General features: G+C 46.2%; 1 protein-coding gene across 1 annotated transcript in view; it reads right to left on the bottom strand.

The window, feature by feature from the left end:
• Positions 1 to 20,126, bottom strand: part of LOC311230511 (nck-associated protein 5-like) — a gene marked incomplete at its 5' end in the record, with an annotated part of 87,869 nt that overhangs the window by 29,547 nt on the left and 38,196 nt on the right. Inside the window, 4 exons of the mRNA XM_084316804.1 lie at positions 1,415 to 1,520; positions 4,514 to 8,142; positions 9,096 to 9,290; positions 13,931 to 14,101. Of these exons, the coding sequence (XP_084172930.1) occupies positions 1,415 to 1,520; positions 4,514 to 8,142; positions 9,096 to 9,290; positions 13,931 to 14,101 (4,101 nt within the window). The remainder of the gene's footprint in view (positions 1 to 1,414; positions 1,521 to 4,513; positions 8,143 to 9,095; positions 9,291 to 13,930; positions 14,102 to 20,126) is intronic.

The following is a 20,126-nucleotide window of genomic DNA, read 5'->3' as shown; positions in this document are numbered from 1 at the left end:
GTCTGTATTGTCGCAGTGAAAGGGTTAACCCTTTGGTAGTGTTGTAGTGAAAGGGTTAAAACCTTGTGAAAGTGCAGGGGTGAGGGGGGGGATAACAAGTCGGTATAGAATGGAAGTATTAGTCAGAACGCTGTGAATCAATACTGGGTCCTACTGAGGATTTGACAATCATAACATGGTGGGCAGTTGCTGGTTCCCAGCTGTTATTTTCCTGCACACACACACACACACACACACACACCCACACCCACACGCGCGTGATGCGTAACCACCCCCCCCTGCAGGGCTGCACAGGAACACGTGTAAAACGCACACTCAGACACACACCCCGACCACCGCCACAATCATCTGGCCAGCTTGCAGGTTCCCGGCTGTATATGTACCGCTGCGCTCTGCCTGCTTCATATCAGAGCAGATTAACATAAGACTGATATGAACTTTAGATATCCTGGGGAGATGGTACTGTACCTCATGGCATTTTACTTTTAACAGCCCAGAAGCATTTTAGATTACAACTTATTTCTCAAACACTTCCCCCTAAGTTGTTGAAATGCTCCAACTTCTCAACATTTCAATGGAGAGTTTGTCTGTTTACTGAGGTCTGATTCTAACAATAGAACAGGATTTGACTTGACATTATCGGCATGACATACTATGTCAATACCTGGAGCTCGCATTTGAACCCTTTCCTCCTGCACCTACACCCCTTACCCCCCCCCCCCCCCCCCCACACACACACACCCATATACACATATGACCTTTTTTATTTGACCACTATGAGTAGCATAGGTGTTTGTCAAGGGGATTGGGTTTCTTCATTGGATGCACTTTGGTCAATGCAGGCAAAATGCACAGAATATTATCTTTATCTTGAATATTAAACAAAGCAAAACATTCTATTTGTTTAGGCTGTGCCATTCTCTTACATTGTGAGTGCCTAATTATAATTTATTCCTCTTTTTTTATCTGACAGAGTGAGAAACGAGGAGGTGTGGCATGAGAGAGTGTGCAAGGATGGTCATTTGGCGTGGGGTGTCGACGCGTGACAGTTGCCAGCTCCGGCCCTTGGTAAATGTCAGAATCCCCCCACCCCCACCCACCCCCCTCCAATACAATTTCTTCCCCATCGGATGTATATATTTTTCTTATGATCTTTTTTTTTTCTTCTCTTACACAGTACTGTATATTTGTATGTCTTGTATGTCATAAATGTCCTGATTAATTGAAAATGGAGGACCCTGGTGTAAACAAGATGAAAGTCTTTTTCTGGTCTGCATCCTCGTAGCAGTTGTTTGTATTGAGCCGTACTGTATTGTACCCATTCATAAAGTTTTCAATAAATCAATCAATCAATCCCTTGCAATGTCCGGGACACCTAACAAATGTCATTGCCGCCGCCTGCTCCCTCACTCACCGCCGTATCGGTGCAGATCTCCATATCTGCCCGCAGCTCGCTGTGTTTCTTGGGGAGGGAGATCCCGGGGTGCGGTGTGTCCAGGGTGTCGGTCCTCGCGGGAGATCTATGAGGCAAGAAGATTTGATCAGTTTTCTGTCGTCTCTATGTTCTCTGCAGGTAAAAAGGTGGGTCGTCTGCTGATATATTGCATTGACCCTCCCTTCCCGCTCACACACACACACACGCACGCACACACACACGCATGCACACGCACACACACGTGCGCACACGCGCACACACGTGTTCACAAACACACACATGGAATGGACATGGCACCTTGAATAACCTTGTTGCAGTGCTCTCTCTCTCTCTCTCTCTCTCTCTCTCTCTCTCTCTCTCTCTCTCTCTCTCTCTCCTCTCTCTCTCTCTCTCTCTCTCTCTCTCTCTCTCTCTCTCTCTCTCTCTCTCTCTCTCTCTCTCTCTCTCTCTCTCTCTCTCTCTCTCTCTCTGACTCCTTCATTGAGTGATTCATGGTTGTAAATGCTCTTGGTAAAAATCTGTCACTGTGATTTGAAGGGGTATATCAATTCACAGATGGGTGGGAAATGTTCTGCTTGTTGAAAGCGTCTTCCGAGTGGGCCCGGCAGCGTCTCCAGATTCTTATCTGGGAGGTGCTGCTCACGCTCACTCGAGCCTCACCATAACTCAAACAGACAGCTGCTGTTTATTTGCGCTTTTCCCTTAAAGGAACACGCCAACATTTTGGGAAATTACTAGCTTATCATCTTCTCCAGAGAGAGACAAGAAGATAGATACCAGTTTCCTCTCTGTGCGTTCAGTAGAAAGCTATCTGGCTGCATGTTAGCCTAGCTTAGCACAATGAATGAAGCGGACAGTGCCGGTTAATGAATGAATGAATGAAAACTTTATTTAACAGATTGCAGAATGGGTACAATACAGTACGGCTCAATACATACAATTGTTAAGGGGATGCAGACCTGAGAAAGACGTTTGTCTTGTTTCCATCAGGTCCCCCATTTTCAATTCATATAGACATATATGACATACATGACATACAGATAGTCAGTACTGCTACATCTATACATTTATGACATACCAGATTTGCAAATACAGTACTGTTTGTGATACAGAAGGAGTCAAGAAAAGGGAGTATATACATTTGACGTAGAAACTGTACATTGGAGGTTGGGTGGGGGGGGTTGGGTACATTGGGATATTGACAACCTTACTGGGTAATTTACATTGGAGGTGGTTGGGGGGGGGGGGGTGGGGGGCACACTGTATAAACAAGTAACACTGTACATTGAGGGGGGGGGGGAGGAGACACTGTACAAACAAACACAATTGTACATTGAACTATTGACAAAACCATACTAGGTAAATGACTGTACATTGGAGGGGGTTGGAATGATTGGGTTAGGATATTTACAGGGGCCAGTGTTGAATTGCAGTCTCCCGTAGGTGTCCCTTGAGAGAGGTTTGAAAGTGGGTAGTGATCCACATTCCTTTACAGCTTTGGGTAGGGCGTTCCACATTGATGTGGCATAATTGCGAAACGTGTTTAGTCCCTTATTTGAGCCGAATCTGGGTTTGACATGATTTGTGGAGCTCCCTCTGTGTTGTGATCGTGGTATTCACTGACCTTTGGGAAGTATTTTGACATGTACATGGGTACCTTGGTCGTGTAGTGTATCTTGTAGACCAGGCCCATTGCAAGTTGTTGTACTCTGTCGTCTACTCTAAGCCATCCTAGGTTGTCGAAGTGGGCAGGGGTGAGGTGGGTTCTAGGAGTAAGGTCAAGCAGTAGTCTGACCAGTTTGTTTTGAGATGTTTGTAATTTTGTTTTTAGCGCCTTTGAGGTGCTTTGGTACCATGAGGTGCAAGCATAGTCGTAGTACCCCTGAATGAGTGCTCCTGCCAGAGTCTTCAGGGTGTTCTTGTTTACCAGAGAGGAGATCCGGTACAAGAATCGAGTTCGTTGGTTGACTTTTTTTATTACATTGGATGCCATTTTGTCACAGGAGAGATTAGCCTCTAGGATGGACCCCAGGTAGGTAATTTCATCTTTCCTTGTGACAATATTGTCACCCACTGTAACTGAGAAGCCGTCGGTCTTGCTGAGTTTGTTAGCCTAGGCATGTCCAACTAACACCTCTCTGAAGGCTAACCGGTCATGTCTGCTTCTATTCATTGTGCTAAGCTAGGCTAACATGCAGCCAGATAGCTTTCTACTGAACGCACAGAAAGGATACTGGTATCTATCTACTTGTCTCTATTTGCATCACATCACAATCAAATTCAGTGATTCTCAAAATGTTTCATGTCGAGAACCCCAAAACTGATACACAAAGTCACATGGTAGTCATCTCCCAGCTCCTCCCCCTCCGGTCCTAGCTGACGGCAAATGTAGTCAGAGTCAAGGCCGGAATTTCTCTCCGCCCCCCCCCCCCCCCCCCCCCTCCCCTCGGGGTGCTCTGAGACACACAGACTCACGGCTAGTTTAACATGTCTCAACAAATGCACATGTTTGTATTAATTAAGGGTTGTGCCATTATTGCTATTCAAATGTAATAATTGTGAATGATTTTCTGTAATGAGTTGTATGTGTATGTATCAGGCATCCTTGACTTCCAGGGACAACGATGTAAATAAGTCATTGGCTTTTTCGTTCCTCTCCTTGACAAAAGCAAATATGTGATGTAATGATCTGTATATGTTTTGTTGTCTAAATAAATACCTACCTACCTACCTACCTACAGACCCCTGTTTGATAAGATACTGTCTTATCAAAAGATTTGTTGGATGTGATTTAGTCCAGAATTTCCGCAAACTGTCTATATTGTAGTTGAGGAGATAGAAGTGGAAAGAGTGAAGTCTATGATGAGAATAGTCACTCTTATATATTCTCCAATTGGATTTGTATTGAATCAAATTGTGAAATTAATCTATTCCCCATTTATCTGGGAGCCCCCTGGAACCCCCACAAGGACTCCTGGGGGCCCCCGGAACGCACTTTGAGAACCACTGATCTAATCAAACTCTTCGCTCTCATTTGTTTAATGACACAGTGGTTGTTGTTGCTGTTATATTACTGACCTCCCGAGAAGTTCCTTCATGAACTGGTCTTTGCCTATGTAGGCGGTGGTACACTGGATCTGATTGGCTATCTGGCCCATCTGGATGTTACAGTGATCCATGATGGAGCTCAGCTTGTTGTTGGTCTCTGACAAATTCTGCTCCTCCTGACCGTCTTTGCACTGGTTGTCGTTTTTCTTCTTGTCCTTCTTCTTGTCAGATTTTGTCTGCTTGCCGCTGAGCACGGATCCTATCTTCAACTCCTTCTTCTCCTCCTTTCCCTTGGGGGAGTCTGCTTTCTTTCCATTCAGGGCAGGCAGCTTGCTCTTACGGAGGCCGAACCAGTTGGCCAGAGAGGGGGCCGTCTTCTGCTTGGCTTCTGACGTGCTGACCTTCTCCTGCCCTTGACATTTCTGCAGGTTCTCCTCGATTCCCATCATGACCTTCTCTTCGATGGTGCAGGCAGCTGGGCTGACTTTCTTCTCCTCCGTCACCGGTGCCTCGTTAGAGGGGCCTGTCTGGGTTGTGATGACCCTGGTCGGATCAGGCTTAGTGGGGCTGGTGACTTTGCCTCCCACCTCTTGCGTTGAGGGTTCGGAGCTGGAGAGACGAGAGGATGGAGACTGGAACTGCGGGTGGGATGCCACCTTCACAGGCTTTCGGGAGTTTTTGAGGCCAATCCTATCGGTGATGGGTAAGCTACGCACCTCTTTCTGGGGCTGGGGAGCGACACCCTCCCCCTTCATCGTGCCCTCACTCTTGAGGCCTGCTATGGAGGTCCTCTCAGGGAGGACATTGTGACTGTTTGACACCGTCATGCCTCCGTAGTGGCTGAGTCTGTGGGTGATGCAGCGGACAGGACTCTCACCTGACCCACCACTGGTTACATCCAGGGAGCTCTGCCTCGTCAAAGAGTTCCCCCTCTCACCTGAGTTGGTGATGATCTGGGTTCTGATCTTAACTGGCCCGTCCGGCACATTGATGTTGGGTTTCTCCATGTAGTTGGTGCTGAAACTCTGACTACGGGCCTTGGCCCCATTCATCCCCAAGGCCGGCTTTAGATGAGGTTTTGTGGTGACAGATATGGATCTAGAGAAAAGCTGACTGCCTCTTTTCCCTTTATCACAAACCTCCCCCTCCTCTGACAGCACGGCAACGTGCGCTTCCCCTTCCAGTAACCTAGCCTGAGCCTCACCTTTCCCCTCTGTAATGGACGTCTTGGGCGGCGAATCAATACTATACAGTGGCTGCAAGCTGTCACACTGTGTGGAAGCATTGGAAATCACAGTCTCCTTGGAGACTGAGTTAATATGATCTTTCTCTTGTTTCCCTGGCATGGAGGGGCTATTCTTATGTGCGGGGGGAGATTTCAAAAAGGCTTTGAATCCCATGGGAATGCGTGTCTTTGAGGCCTTTTCTACCTGGTTGGGGGCACTCACAATAGAGGTGGGTGGGCTCGCTACAGCTGGGGGACTTACTATCTTACTGTCTTGTGATTCTATTGTACACTGAGGCTGGCCCTGAAGTGATACAGGTAAACTAGCAGAGTTCTTATGCATCGATTGATTGACGATTTCATGGGTTGACCTCCGTTTACTTGCAAACGTGCTCTGCAACGAGGACCCTCTGAGGGCACTATATGGGGGAGGGACATTCTTTGAGCTTTTAGGTGCATTGTCAAAATGTTCAGGAGCACACCCTGAGCTTGCGGGGGGGAGGTAGTGTTTGGCGGTGGCCCGTTTGGAAGTGCCTTTACTGGGAGTCTGGGTCACAGCGGGGGACTTCTGAAGGTGCTGACTGGTTTTGTCCACCAGTTTCTGAGGTGCAAGAGCAGTCCCATAGCCTGCGTCCAAGTCCACAGAGTCTTGGCCCTTGACGGGTAGTGTCGATTGCATATTTGGTACAGGCGGGGGGTGGTAACTTGGGGGAGGCCCCCTCACAGTGGTCGGTGTGGATGGTTGAGCCGCCCCTGTTTTATGTGCTTGAGGTGACCCTTCGTAGTTTGGTCTGATCAGTAACGAGGTGGTACGTCCTGGGGGCAGGGGAGGAGAGGGGGACCTGAGTTCATTTTTGCTGGTTTCACAGTGTTTGTCTCTGGTGGGCTGCTCCCCATAGTCCACATGGTCCAGGTGCCTTCTGGAGAGGTGAGGAGAACCGGAGGAGCCCTTACTACAGTCACCTCTGCTGGGGAGTTTAGAGTTGACCGTTTTGGGGCTCTGAGCGCAGCTTCCCCCTGGAGCCTTGATAAACCTGGACATCTTAACAGGGGGAGAGGAGGGGGATTTCTCCTGAGCAGAAGGTCCTGAGTTTCCACCGGGGCTTGGATCAGTGCTGGAGCCCTTGGAAACTCTCAGGGGAGATCCTGACGGTTTGCCCCGGCCGGGTATCCTCGAACCATTGGTCTTCGGACCAGAAGCCTCATTCGTGGGTGGAATGGAGTGGCCTTTGTTAGCTCGGCTGGTTGGAGGTTTGATCAACTTCCTCTGTGGAGTCACATGCACTGACAGCCTCTCAGCACTGCCTTCTTTGCTACTGCTCATTTTGTTAGCCTTACTCTGATATTCAGATGGCTTTTCCGGGGATTGTAGCACAGTGTAGTTCCTCACATTGCCTATTTGCCTGATTGGCCTCTCCTGGGGTGACACTTCTGTGTAATCAGTCTTGCTACCTGGAAGGTCATTTCGAAGCCCAGCAGCTTTCTGTTGAGCACAGAGTTCAATAGGCTCTCCCTCTGCATCAAATATAGCCAAGAGACTTTCCTCTGACTGGCTGCACTTGCCCCCCTTGGGCTCCTTAATTAGGCTGAAAGGCCTGGGCCTCCCGTCCGCAGACTGAGTTCGTCCCTGGTCCCTTCTCAAGCAGTGGGGGGCAATCAGCTTGGCAACGTCCCTGGACAGCCGCTCGGAGTCCTTCTCCAGCTGTTCCGCTTGCTGATTAACGGACGTCCGGACATCACTGGACTCAGAGTTCAGTTCCTCCATGTCATCCGTGTCCGACAGGTGGAGGGGACAGTCTGGGACTGTGGGTCTGAAGTGCTGCTGCTTGGAGGGTTTAGAGAAAGCAGAGGGCCGTCCTCCCCCGGAGAGGAAACTGCTGATGAAACTCAACAGCTTCTCAGGACGGTCCTTGGAGTCGTAGCCGGGAGGGTGCCTGGCGGCTGTGGAACCTGCGCTGCTGTCCCCGCCGACCCCATTGTCCTGCAGACCCTCCCAGCTGCACAGGCTGTCAGAGATGCTGTGGGAGAGCCTCTTGCAGTACAACCAATTGTCTCTGCTCGGAACATTGTCCCTCCGACTGGAATGAGCCGATTCGTCGTCTGCGTCGTCAGAATCATAGGAGACCTTCCTGACACCCACCCCAAAGGCGGTGGCTCTGCCCACATAGGGGGGCTTGGACACCCCTTTGCTGCTGCTTTTGATTCCCAGGGAGTAGATACCCTCATTAGAGTTCATGCAGTCCTTGTAGCCCGACTTGGAGACCTTGGAGGAACAGGTGGAGGAGCTCCGGTGTTTCCTCCTCTGGAGCTTCCTCAGGCCCTCCAGGATGTGGCTCTCCTTGCGGCGCGTCGGCGGCTGCTCCTCCAGGGGCGCGCAGATGTTCCCGGGAGCCGAAGAGCCCAAGCTCAGCCTCTTCTCCCAGGTCAGAGAGGACTAGAGTGAAGGAGAAGAGATGGGGTTACACGGTGCACACACAGGTATGCAGCAACAATGACAAACTAGTGCAACACCATAAAGACATGCATGTTAGGCCGGGGCTACATGTGAAAACTAGCTCATTAGCTAATTCTGGCACATTTACATTGCTGTGGAAACCGAAGATGTTGATTAATGTGCACTGTCCCTGGGTAAAAAATTCATAGATAAACTTAAAACTTAAACTTAAACAAGCTATCTCAATTGATGTGCATGGCAGCATTCAGCTGAATGTTAAAAATACTAACTTCCACTCTTCCTCTGCAGTGGAATGAGGTGGTGGTGGGTAAACGCTTTATTTTGCTGTTGCTCTGTCTGCAATTATAATTGGCTCTGTTTTGGATTAACTATTGCACTTTCTATATGAATGTGTTTTACACAAATTATTTCCTTTACAGTAACATTCCCATGCCGTATGGATCAAATCACTGCATAGTTCTAAAATGGAGGTTTGCTTCTTAAAAATCCACTCCCACTGCTTTTTGTCTCTCATTTGGATATCTTGCCAGCAGGCTACAGGTTTGCCACCAATCTAATCTGAATACCCAACAACACCGCAAGTGTCTGCATTTGATTTTCACCCAAAATGAACGGACTTAGGCGTGTAATAGATGGGGCGGGAATCACTGTATCGATACTGTGATACTGTGAAAATTGTATATTTCAGTTTTTTAGTTAGTTAATCATATTGACTTGTTATATTGTTTACACTGCTTGTTTTTACCACCTGTACCTCCCCTCCCCCTCCCCCATGCTGCTATGATGCCTGAATTTCCCCAAGGGGATCAATAAAGGAATATATTATCTCATCTTATATCGAACATAGGAACGATCAAATATCGTGATATATCGCTGCATATTTCCCCATATCCCTAGTGATAAAGTGATAAAGTGATAAAGAGTGAGCGTACCATTTTCCCACAGGAGCGTCCGTCGTTCCACGTGTAGGAGCCACTGGAGTATTCGCTGCAGGCGCTGGAGAGGGACAGCTCACTGCTGCTGCAGCTGCTGCGCGGGTAGAGCGGCGGGGGCACCGTCACCGTGAGACTCAGCTGACTGAGACACCTGGCCACAGGCAGACCCGCTCTCACACTCAACATGGCCTCCTGTCAGGGAAAACACACGGTCAGATCCAAGACACCAAGACACAGTCTCGTACGAGGACATCCGTGCTCCATGACAACGAGACCTAATGCAAGGTAAGGTAAGGTAATGTACGGTAAGATGAAATAATTCCTCTGGGACATTTGATATCGTAAGACTGTGATCACATTGGACGCCTTTTTGAACCGACAGGCGCCCACGTCTCCTGCAAACTACCCGCCTCGCGTTTTTGAAGTACTTGCTTTTTCGGGAGCTCTCAGTTGAAAAAGTGTCAACTTTCGCCACGCAGCACACCGACGTCAATGTCACCTTCTAGTCAACGGACCGATCAAATCAACCGAGGGGAGGGATTACAAGTCTGAGAAATTGACAGCAAAACAAAGCAATCGATAATGGAGGTGAAGCTAATTTTGGCCGTTTCTGACAAACCTTGTTTGTACGACCTGTCTTACCAGGTCTTACCACGACGACTGTAGGGTTGGGCATCGTTTGGATTTGAACGATTCCGGTTCCGATTCCGATTATCCATTTTGATTCCTGTTCTGAACGATTCTCGATTCCGATTCTTTGAGGTGCAGGTCAAAACAGGTCACAGCTTATTTCGCAGGAGATATATATATATATTTTTTTTTATCTTAAATTTTTTTCATACTATTCACATTGTCAGTTTTTTTTAAGAATCGTAATTAAGAATCGAAATGCAAATATGTTACTTCTGGTGCCCAACGCTAACGACGAGACATGAACAGCAACACCCGGAGGGCTGTGAACGGTAGTAATTTATGTAACTTATGTAACGTTAGCTGAGACAGCAATAGTAATCAGTGGTATCGCTCGTCGCGCCCTGTGCACTTTTGTGTTCTCGTGTTTGAGCGCAAGAAAAAGGCGTCCAATCGCATTACAGCCTAAATAAGTAGCTCATTGCAATGCAGTCCAACAATCAATCTATCAATAAATATCAGATGTAAGATGTATAAATTTTTCCTTCTCCTGACATTTTCGAGATAGGCGGACTATGATGCCGTCCTGCCTCACTTTCAACAACATCTATATGGATCCCTTAGAACAGGGGTGTCAAACTCATTTTCACAGAGGGCCACATCAGCATTATGGTTGCCCTCAAAGGGCCAAAGACCGTATTAATGTTAATGTGTGTAAAATAAATGTAGCTACTCATTTACATATTGTTAAACATGTTGTTTCTGTATTTATTACTTATTCAAGTTATACATATTGCATATGCATTTGCATAGATGTAATAATATATGTTAGCTTATGTTATTTTAACAAATAATTTTAGTTTATCAGAACCCCATATTACTCCATCAATCAATGATCAAACCATTCAAGTAAATAACAAAGAAGAATATCATCAAATACAAGCTATGACATTAAGTTTGTTCAAAACCTTTTTGTCACAGTCAAGAGGGGCAGAACTAACAACTGTGAGCTGCAAAGAACACGTGGGACAGTAGCAGATGTTACAAAAACAAATGGCTGCACACAACCTTGCAGAGGCCACTAATGGAAGATGAATTAACTTTAATTAACAGATTGCAGAATGGGTACAGTACAGTACAGCTCAATACACACAATTGTTAAGGGGATGCAGACCAGAGAAAGACTTTCGACTTGTTTACATCAGGGTCCCCCATTTTCAATTCGTAATGAAATTGCTATTATGTGTCTGCATGAACACACAACTGTAACTGTACTCAAAAATAACAAAATAAGGGTTGTCTCAGTTCACAACTATATTGGTCAAGTTTTGGGTGGGACTTGTTTGCATCCCTACAGCTTCTTATTCAATTGAGCGAGATGCTCGGTTATGTCACACAGCCAGTTTGCATCTGACAGTTCAGACAATATTTCTTCAACCCTTTGTTACCTATTCCGCCTGGATCTTTTTTGTATTTTGGGCTGTAAAATTGTCAAAGAATGTCTGAGGAGTAAGTGCTTTTGGCTTTTTTCCTTTGTTACTTCATCAATACCTCAGATGTTCAACATACATGTATGTGTAAGAATGTGTAATAACTAAGGCTGTCAAAGTTAAAGCTTTATTAACGCATTAACCCACAATTCTTTTAACGCCGCTATTTTTTAACCCAAGATTAATTGTTAAAAAATTTATTTTTTACCAGAGCTCTTGGGGGCCACATCAAATGACGTAGCGGGCCATGAGTTTGACACCTATGCCTTAGAAGCTGGAGCCTACAGACTTGCATTGATACTGAGCTTAGGAACGCGATCTAAAGCCCGTATCTCAGCACCTCTTGAGTGTCGATGCTTTGATCAGATTATGAGTCGACGGCGGTCTTAGAGGCTGCGGTGGGCAAGTAGAAGATGACAATGGCTGAGCTCCAGTGAAAGTGAGGGAGGGAGGGGACACGCAGAGAGGGGACACACACAGAGAGGGACACACAGAGAGGGGACACGCAGAGAGGGGACACACAGAGAGGGGACACGCAGAGAGGGGACACACACAGAGAGGGACACACAGAGAGGGGACACGCAGAGAGGGGACACGCAGAGAGGGGACACGCAGAGAGGGGCATGCACAGTGGGACACACAGAGAGGGGACATGCAGAGAGGGGACACAGAGAGGGGACACGCAGAGAGGGGACACGCAGAGAGGGGACACGCAGAGAGGGGACACACAGAGAGGGGACACACAGAGAGGGGACACACAGAGAGGGGACACACAGAGAGGGGACACGCAGAGAGGGGACACACAGAGAGGGGACACGCAGAGAGGGGACACGCAGAGAGGGGACACACAGAGAGGGGACACGCAGAGAGGGGACACACAGAGAGGGGACACGCAGAGAGGGGACACGCAGAGAGGGGACACGCAGAGAGGGGACACGCAGAGAGGGGACACACAGAGAGGGGACACGCAAAGAGGGGACACACAGAGAGGGGACACACAGAGAGGGGACACGCAGAGAGGGAAGATGCAGAGAGGGGACACGCAGAGAGGGGACACGCAGAGAGGGGACACACAGAGAGGGGACACGCAGAGAGGGGACACGCAGAGAGGGAAGATGCAGAGAGGGGACACGCAGAGAGGGGACACACAGAGAGGGGACACGCAGAGAGGGGACACGCAGAGAGGGAAGATGCAGAGAGGGGACACACAGAGAGGGGACACACAGAGAGGGGACACACAGAGAGGGGACACACAGAGAGGGGACACACAGAGAGGGGACACACAGAGAGGGGACACACAGAGAGGGGACACACAGAGAGGGGACACACAGAGAGGGGACACACAGCCACAGGACAGGAGGCAGAGGGGACGTGCCACGAGGCTGTCACACAGATGGTAATGATGTCAGAGGGGTGTGTTTCAGACGTGAATATGTTACTGGGTGGTATCCTATGTCTAGCGTGCTCTGGGTATCAAAATCATTTATAATAATAATAATTTTCCCTCATTATGCAAAGTACAGCAAAAATATGCGATGTGCAGAGTAGTGCTTATTGTTGCATATCTGATTGCAATCACACTAAAATTAACTTTGTCATTTTTGAAAAAAAAAGTTGACAGTTTTCACCTGATTGAATATTCTAACACTTTTCTCCAAATTGGTGAAACGGGGAAAACAATATCCACCCCTCATTCACTTTGTGTATAAAAAAATAATGTCCCTCTCATTATGCAAAGATACGTGATGTGCATAGCAGCGCTTAGTGTTGCAGATCTGAATGCAATCACACTAGAATTTACTTAGTAACTTTTTTAAGAAAGAAAGAAAGAAAGAAAGAAAGAAAGAAAGAAAGAAAGAAAGAAAGAAAGAAAGAAAGAAAGAAAGAAAGAAAGAAAGAAAGAAAGAAAGAAAGAAAGAAAGAAAGAAAGAAAGAAAGAAAGAAAGAAAAAGTTGACAGTTTTTGACTGATTTCCCCCAAATTGCCGCCTCACTCAGTGAAACAGAATCCGACCCCTCGTTCGCGTTTAACCGTCAGACTGAATTTCATTGCGCAGAATTAGTTTAGAAAATGTTCTAGCCATCGAGCTAATAGTAAGGCTCGAAAAGTCACTGCTACGGTTAAACAAATCATATTTATGCACCATTACTTCGTAACCGGTCGCCTTGAGGCCAAGGCCCTCCCACTCCCGTCACGAAGATAACAAATAGATGAGTCATATTTCATATTAAGGGCCATTATTATTTCATCCACTTCCTCTCCCCTCCCCTTCCATTTATCAAGTGACATTCTCGGGGGGGGTAAAAAGGGTAAAAAGGAACGAAGTGAATTCGTTTTTCAGGACTTAATGCATAATATATAAGATGACTAATGTACTACACTGTCCCACAGAGTCATTCCTGTTGGAGACAGTTGGCTCAATCGATGCTTCTCTTGTAATATGACAAGGATTTTATTCCTCCCAGAGCCAAGCGATACTGCCAGCTCTGCTTGCAGGGGCCAACGGGTCAGTCCCCCAAATAGTTGGGTCTTGTATTTTAATCTCTCCTAATGATTTCTTGCTTGAGGGGGTGGGGGAGGGGAGGGGGAGGGGGAGGGGGGGGGGTGTAAATCCGTCCGTGCATCACTCCGCGGTACCCTGGCCATTCGTATCCGCGGAGCACAAAGAACATCGCCTTCCGCTTCGCTTTTTCCCATCATAATTATGCTTACGTGGAGAGGTGGAGAGTCCGTGTTTCTGGGCAGCAGGAAGCCTCTGCTCTTGTCCGGCTCCAGCTGAGGGTCCACTGTGCCCCTGGGGAGCAGGAAGCCTCTGCTTTTGTCTTTCGGTTCCAGAAGCAGCAGATCGGCCGCGGATAGGTCCATGATCCGCGAGTGGAGTTTCTGTAAAAAGTTAAAAAAAAAAACACAAGGAAAGGACACGTCACGCCACGTGCGATACTTCCAACTCTCGGTGAACGGGCACAGGGATCTGTCCATTGACCCTTTCACTGCCACATTACAGACGGTTAACCTTTCACTACCGTCTGTAGTGTAGGTAGTGAAAGGGTTAACCGTCTGTAGTGTGGTTGTGAAAGGGTTAACCCTTTGGCATGTGGCAGTGAAAGGGTTGACCTTCTGTATTGTCGCAGTGAAAGGGTTAACCCTTTGGTAGTGAAAGGGTTAATGGCATAGAAGATTGCTTAGAATGAAACCATATATATATATATTGGTGGGAACATGCATATGATCCTTCTATATACGTATTTATACACCTGCATAATTATAACCCATATAACTCTGTATGATAGCATGTACAATAATGCTGTATATACCGTATACATATATTTATATTTATGATCCTTCTATAAATGGCAAATGGCTGCATTTATATAGCGCTTTTATCCAAATGTTTACCCTCACATTTTACACATTCACACACCGATGGCGGAGGCAACCATGCAAGGTGCCAACCTGCTCATCACGAGCAATTAGGGGTTAAGTGTCTTGCTCAAGGACACTTCGACACGCTGCCCGGGAGGAGCGGGAATTGAACCGTGAACCTCCGGATAACCAGACGACTGCTCTACCTCCCGAGCCACTGTCACCCCTTCTATATACCTATTTATACACCTGCATAATTATAACCCATATAACTCTGTATGATAGCATGTACAATAATGCTGTATATACCGTATACATATATTTACTGTATTCATATTTATGATCATTCTATATACCTATTTATACACCTGCATAATTATAACCCATATGTATGATAACATGTACAATACTGCTGTATATACCCTATACATATATCTTTTATATATATTTACCATATTTATATTGATCCACATCTGTATATACCTGCATATAATCCTTTTTACATATCTGTAGAGATACTATATCTATATCTGTACCTACCCCGTATCTACTCTTACCATTATACCATTATACCGCTGGCTAGTATGACTTACTACCATAGTGTCTTTATATCTGTATCACTATACATAATAATACTATAACACACTAACATACATCTGATTAGCACTATTACTCAGTAGGAATCGTTTATATATTTTATACACAGTTTAATCACCTGTATATTGTATATTGCTTTTGAACTTTACTGTTACATTTGCACTCTGGTTAGATACCAAACCTCTTTTCGTTGTACTGTACTTGTGCTGTATAATGACAATACATGTGAATCTAATCTAAAACACCTGTTGGGTCTAAGATTGTGGGAAGATGTTAAATTGGAGGGAAGCTGTCGTTTCCCCCCATGCGACTATAGCAATACTTGATTTACATTAAGTGGACTTTCATAACATAATACTTAATCATCTGTGAATTCATTGCGCTTGTAAAATAATAGTCTCAGAACACATCCATAATATATCCAGATATCTCGGTAGTGTACTGTAGAGTATATACAAGCTTACAGAATATGCCCATCTATTTCTCTAACCAATCCCAGTGATTACGTAATTCCTCTAATAGTAACCCCGGCTTGTATTTGTTTCAATTGTAGCGGGTACCAGGCTTGTATTAGGAGGAGGCCTGTATAAGAGGGAGGCCTATATTTCAAATTTTCAAACGGATCATAATGAATAAATCAACATTTTGTGTCAGTTTGAACCCAGTAAAATGTACTGGGTTCATTTATTGAAACCAAGTACTGTATGAAATAGTAAACAGTGCAATTACAGGTGGTCACTGGTCATTTCAACGTTTTCAAAGTGAAATCAAGTAACTAGCTCAGTATGCAGCTCAGTATATTAGTAACCCGGCTTGTATTAGGAGGCCGGCTTATAATTGCTTAGCTCAAGAGCGCACCCGGCCATTAATAGAGACCCGGCTTGTATTTGAGACCCGGTTACTATTAGAGGAATTACGGTAACTCACCAATCAGCCTAAAGAACGTATGAAGATGTGATATATCCACCTCCTTTAGCAGCAGGTTGTTTAATCGACGTGTCATCGATGTGTTTGGACACTGTGATTTCACAAGCACAATGCATTCATAGAGGAGCAGCGATATGTATTTAGAGCATCCGTTAAATGTAAAATCATTGTCCAATAGCATTTGCATTCAGACGGTTACTAACACCTGTTTTAACGGAATGTTTTGTCCAAATGTGGGAAGAAGTGAACTCTCTTGTGTACTGTAGGTCCTCTAAGGACGATCAAGGTCAAACGTAATGAAAACAGACCCACAGCGCTACCTGCGCATACATCGGAAAAAACGTCCCTGCCAGATCGTCAGTGACTGAGTGGATGAGTGACTGAGTAAGTGAGTGAGTGAGTGAGTGAGTGAGTGAGTGACTGAGTGGATGAGTGACTGAGTGACTGAGTGACTGAGTGACTGAGTGGATGCGTGACTGAGTGAGTGAGTGGATGAGTGGATGAGTGACTGAGTGAGTGGATGAGTGACTGAGTGGATAAGTGACTGAGTGGATGAGTCACTGAGTGAGTGAGTGAGTGAGTGAGTGAGTGAGTGAGTGAGTGAGTGAGTGAGTGAGTGAGTGAGTGAGTGAGTGAGTGAGTGAGTGAATGAGTGGATGAGTGATCGAGTGGATGAGTGACTGAGTGAGTCAGTGGATGAGTGAGTGAGTGAGTGGATGAGTGAGTGAGTGAGTCAGTGGATGAGTGAGTGAGTGGATGAGTGAGTGAGTGGATGAGTGACTGAGTGGATGACAGGATGAGTGACTGAGTGAGTGGATGAGTGGATGAGTCACTGAGTGAATGAGTGGATGAATGACTGAGTGACTGAGTGGATGAGTGGATGAGTGACTGAGTGGATGAGTGGATGAGTGACCACAGTTTGCCGGGCATTTCAAACAGCTACATCCTGTGGCTGAGTGGAATTATTTTACATTTTACACATCCAGAAAAGTACCAACCCCCCTCCCCGCCAACCACCCCATCCAATTCCCTCCACCTATCCCACGTCGAGACCCTTCCTCGGCTCCGTACTCTTCACTCAAAGTCATTAATGTCATCCGTAGGAAATAATTAATAGGAATGGAAAATAATTGCATCAGGGAGTAAGGGATTCCTTTGATTTTTTAAGTTTGCGGTCCGTTCTATTCTTTAACTCTTGCGTACCGTAGGGGGGGGGGGGCACTTCCACATATTAATCTCAGACCTAATTACAGCTCGGTTCCCGATGCTCAGATCTACTTAACCGAAAGTGTGCTGAAACAAAACCCTCGCTATTACCCCTCCCCTCTCGTCGGGGGCCAACTTAGCGCTCATTCGGGGGTATATATTTCTGCCGATCCCAATCTGTTTTATTGTTTTTCTCCCACATTAAAAGACGGACCGCATTTAAACTGTGTTTCTCACGCAGTGCTCCTCCTGCACAATTAAGGAAACGTCTAGCGAGACAATTCTATTGCATTTTGGGAGAATGTGAAAGTCACCTTCAGTAGTCACATAGAACAGTATAGACGGGTACAGTAGGTGCACCTTAAACCTCAACTGTGCCCTTAGTTCAGTGTGTATTTGACTCTATAAGAGTACGTTTGAATCTTTGGACCTGAGCACACACACACAGAGCAGGTGTTAAATGCACTGTTATAGAGTCAAATGTACACTGTGTTTTTACAGAATCATTACAGCGGGCAGATCATCTGTAATAATAACTAACAGTAAAAGAAAAAGATCAATCGTTTTCCAATGTTACCACGCATGCGACTCGAATACGATTATTTGTTTGGAGATTTACAGTGGACTGTGTGAAGGAAAGCCGAATGTCTGCTTCACAGCTAAAAAAATAAATAATAACGATTCCGCTATCTCTCTGAAGAACCAGTGACCTGCAACATCTTGCCCGCGGCCACAGCGCTGCAGAGCAATCCTGTACTTTGTTCACCGTCTCCCCCAGAGCCAAGAAGAAAGATGTGTGCATGCTGCTGTGTTATGTTATGCTACTGTATCGACCTTTGTCAGAAGAATCCCGTCGCTATCCAATCGCTAGCGGACCGGCTTTACCCCGGTTTATTCCCCGTCAGCTATTGTTCCTGTGAAACATCGCATTGCAGGAAATAAACAGGGACCCATTTAGAACGTTAGTTAGTTAGTTAGAAAAGGTATAAATACAGTATCACTGTATATTTGTTCTCCTCATAATACCATCTCCACATTAAGAGACATCATTCTGCAGGGATAATGTTAGAGAGACCAGAGCATCATTCTGCAGGGATAAAATCTAAAATATGTTTTAGGACTACAAGAGCTCTATGGAAATGCCCGTTTCATGCCATGGGTGTCAATAGTTTTACTAGTACTTTGTCACAACATTCACATACAATGTTGGTATTTCTATTTGACAGAGGTATTTATGGCTGGATATTCCATACTTTTATGTACCATCCGGTAGAAATTATATAATACATTTATACCATATCAGTACATTTATACCTTGATTACATTGGAGTATAGTACAGAATTTCATGGTTTCAGAATTATTAGTTTGAGAGGTGTCAGTATCTGAAGTCGGGATTATTAATGTTAGTTAGTTAGAAAAGGTATATATATATATATTTTACTTGACTGATGGATGGCTAGATGGATGAATAGATAAACCCTCACGTAGACGAATAGCTTGATAAATATGGTGGGTAGTCAGTCAGACCGGAGTGATATTCTGACCTGACAACTTGGGCGACGAGGGGCCCTTTGATACCGTGGAACTCACGCCCAGGTGCCAATCCACGTCCGTGGGAGAGATAAGGCTACGGGGCACTTTGCTATTTGGAGAGAGATTGTGAACCATGGAGCTCATCACCCTCAATGGAGCGTTCCATATTTTAGAACCCCCGGCTCCGTTCGATTGGGTCCGGGAGCACATTTAATCGATGGGGATGTGGAGAGGAGGAGGAGTAGGGGGAGGAGGTGGAGGAGGAGTAGGGGGAGGAGGTGGAGGAGGTCATCTCTGTGCTCTTTATCTTCCACATCAAAACAATGTCTGTGTCATTCTTCCTCTATGATACACGTTTTCTTTTTCATACACAGGTTTCTCTACACAGTTAGAATTTACCCATCTGCTTTTATTATTGGATTTCACATCGTGCTCCATTTGTGTATTATGTTCCTTTTCATCAGGGAAAAACCTTGAGCATATTATGAACTCTTCTGGAAATTAAACCGTGTAGTAGAAGTAATAGTTTATAGTGACGCTTGCTTTATTTTATTTGTATATATTTTTTTTACTCGCATACCACTTTGGACTTAACAAGTGCCAGATGGCTCGGTATGGCTGCCTTGAAGCCGTTAAATCGAAATTGGTTCCTTTTCTTTCTCTTCTCTCCTCTGTTTCACAGCCACATCGTTCTCCGCCGTGTCCTCGGGCCGCCCGTCCGCGTGGGACGGGAGGGGAGTGGTTGAGGCTGTCACGGGAGAGAGAGAGAGAGAGAGAGAGAGAGAAAGAGAGAGAGAGAGAGAGAGAGAGAGAGAGAGAGAGAGAGAGGGGCCTGATCTTATCGTAGGGGTGCAGGATTTCACCTCCTCAGCACCCTCATCAAGGATTCAATCAATAGTGTCACAAGGGCCAAGGTGGGTGGGGAGGGGCGAGGGCCATGACGAGTGGGGGGGGGCAGACAGAGACGGGCCAGGGTGTGTGCACGTCTGGAAAATGAAGACCCAGTCAAGGGCAAGGTCGCACTCCTACGTGCATGCCGAATAAGCACGGATACTTGTGCAAGCGTGTGCCCAAGCTAAATACAAAATGCTCGCGTGTGGCAGTGTGATCGGTCGTGACGTGGTTTGTTAGAGGTATAGAAGACACGCGCACGCGCGCAGGTATAGCTCACCTTCTCTGTTCTCCTTCATTACCGGAGCCGAGGTCTGATTCATCACAAACGCTTTTCCGAGAGTGGCTCCAGCGGCGCCGACTAAACCTTGTTAGAGGACGCGGGAGCAC

The sequence above is a fragment of the Notolepis coatsorum genome, assembly GCF_963971535.1.
Source record: "Notolepis coatsorum genome assembly, chromosome: 1".
Lineage (NCBI taxonomy): Eukaryota > Metazoa > Chordata > Actinopteri > Aulopiformes > Paralepididae > Notolepis > Notolepis coatsorum.
The sequence above is the reverse complement of the archived record's forward strand: the minus strand, read 5'-3'. Positions and strand labels throughout refer to the sequence as shown.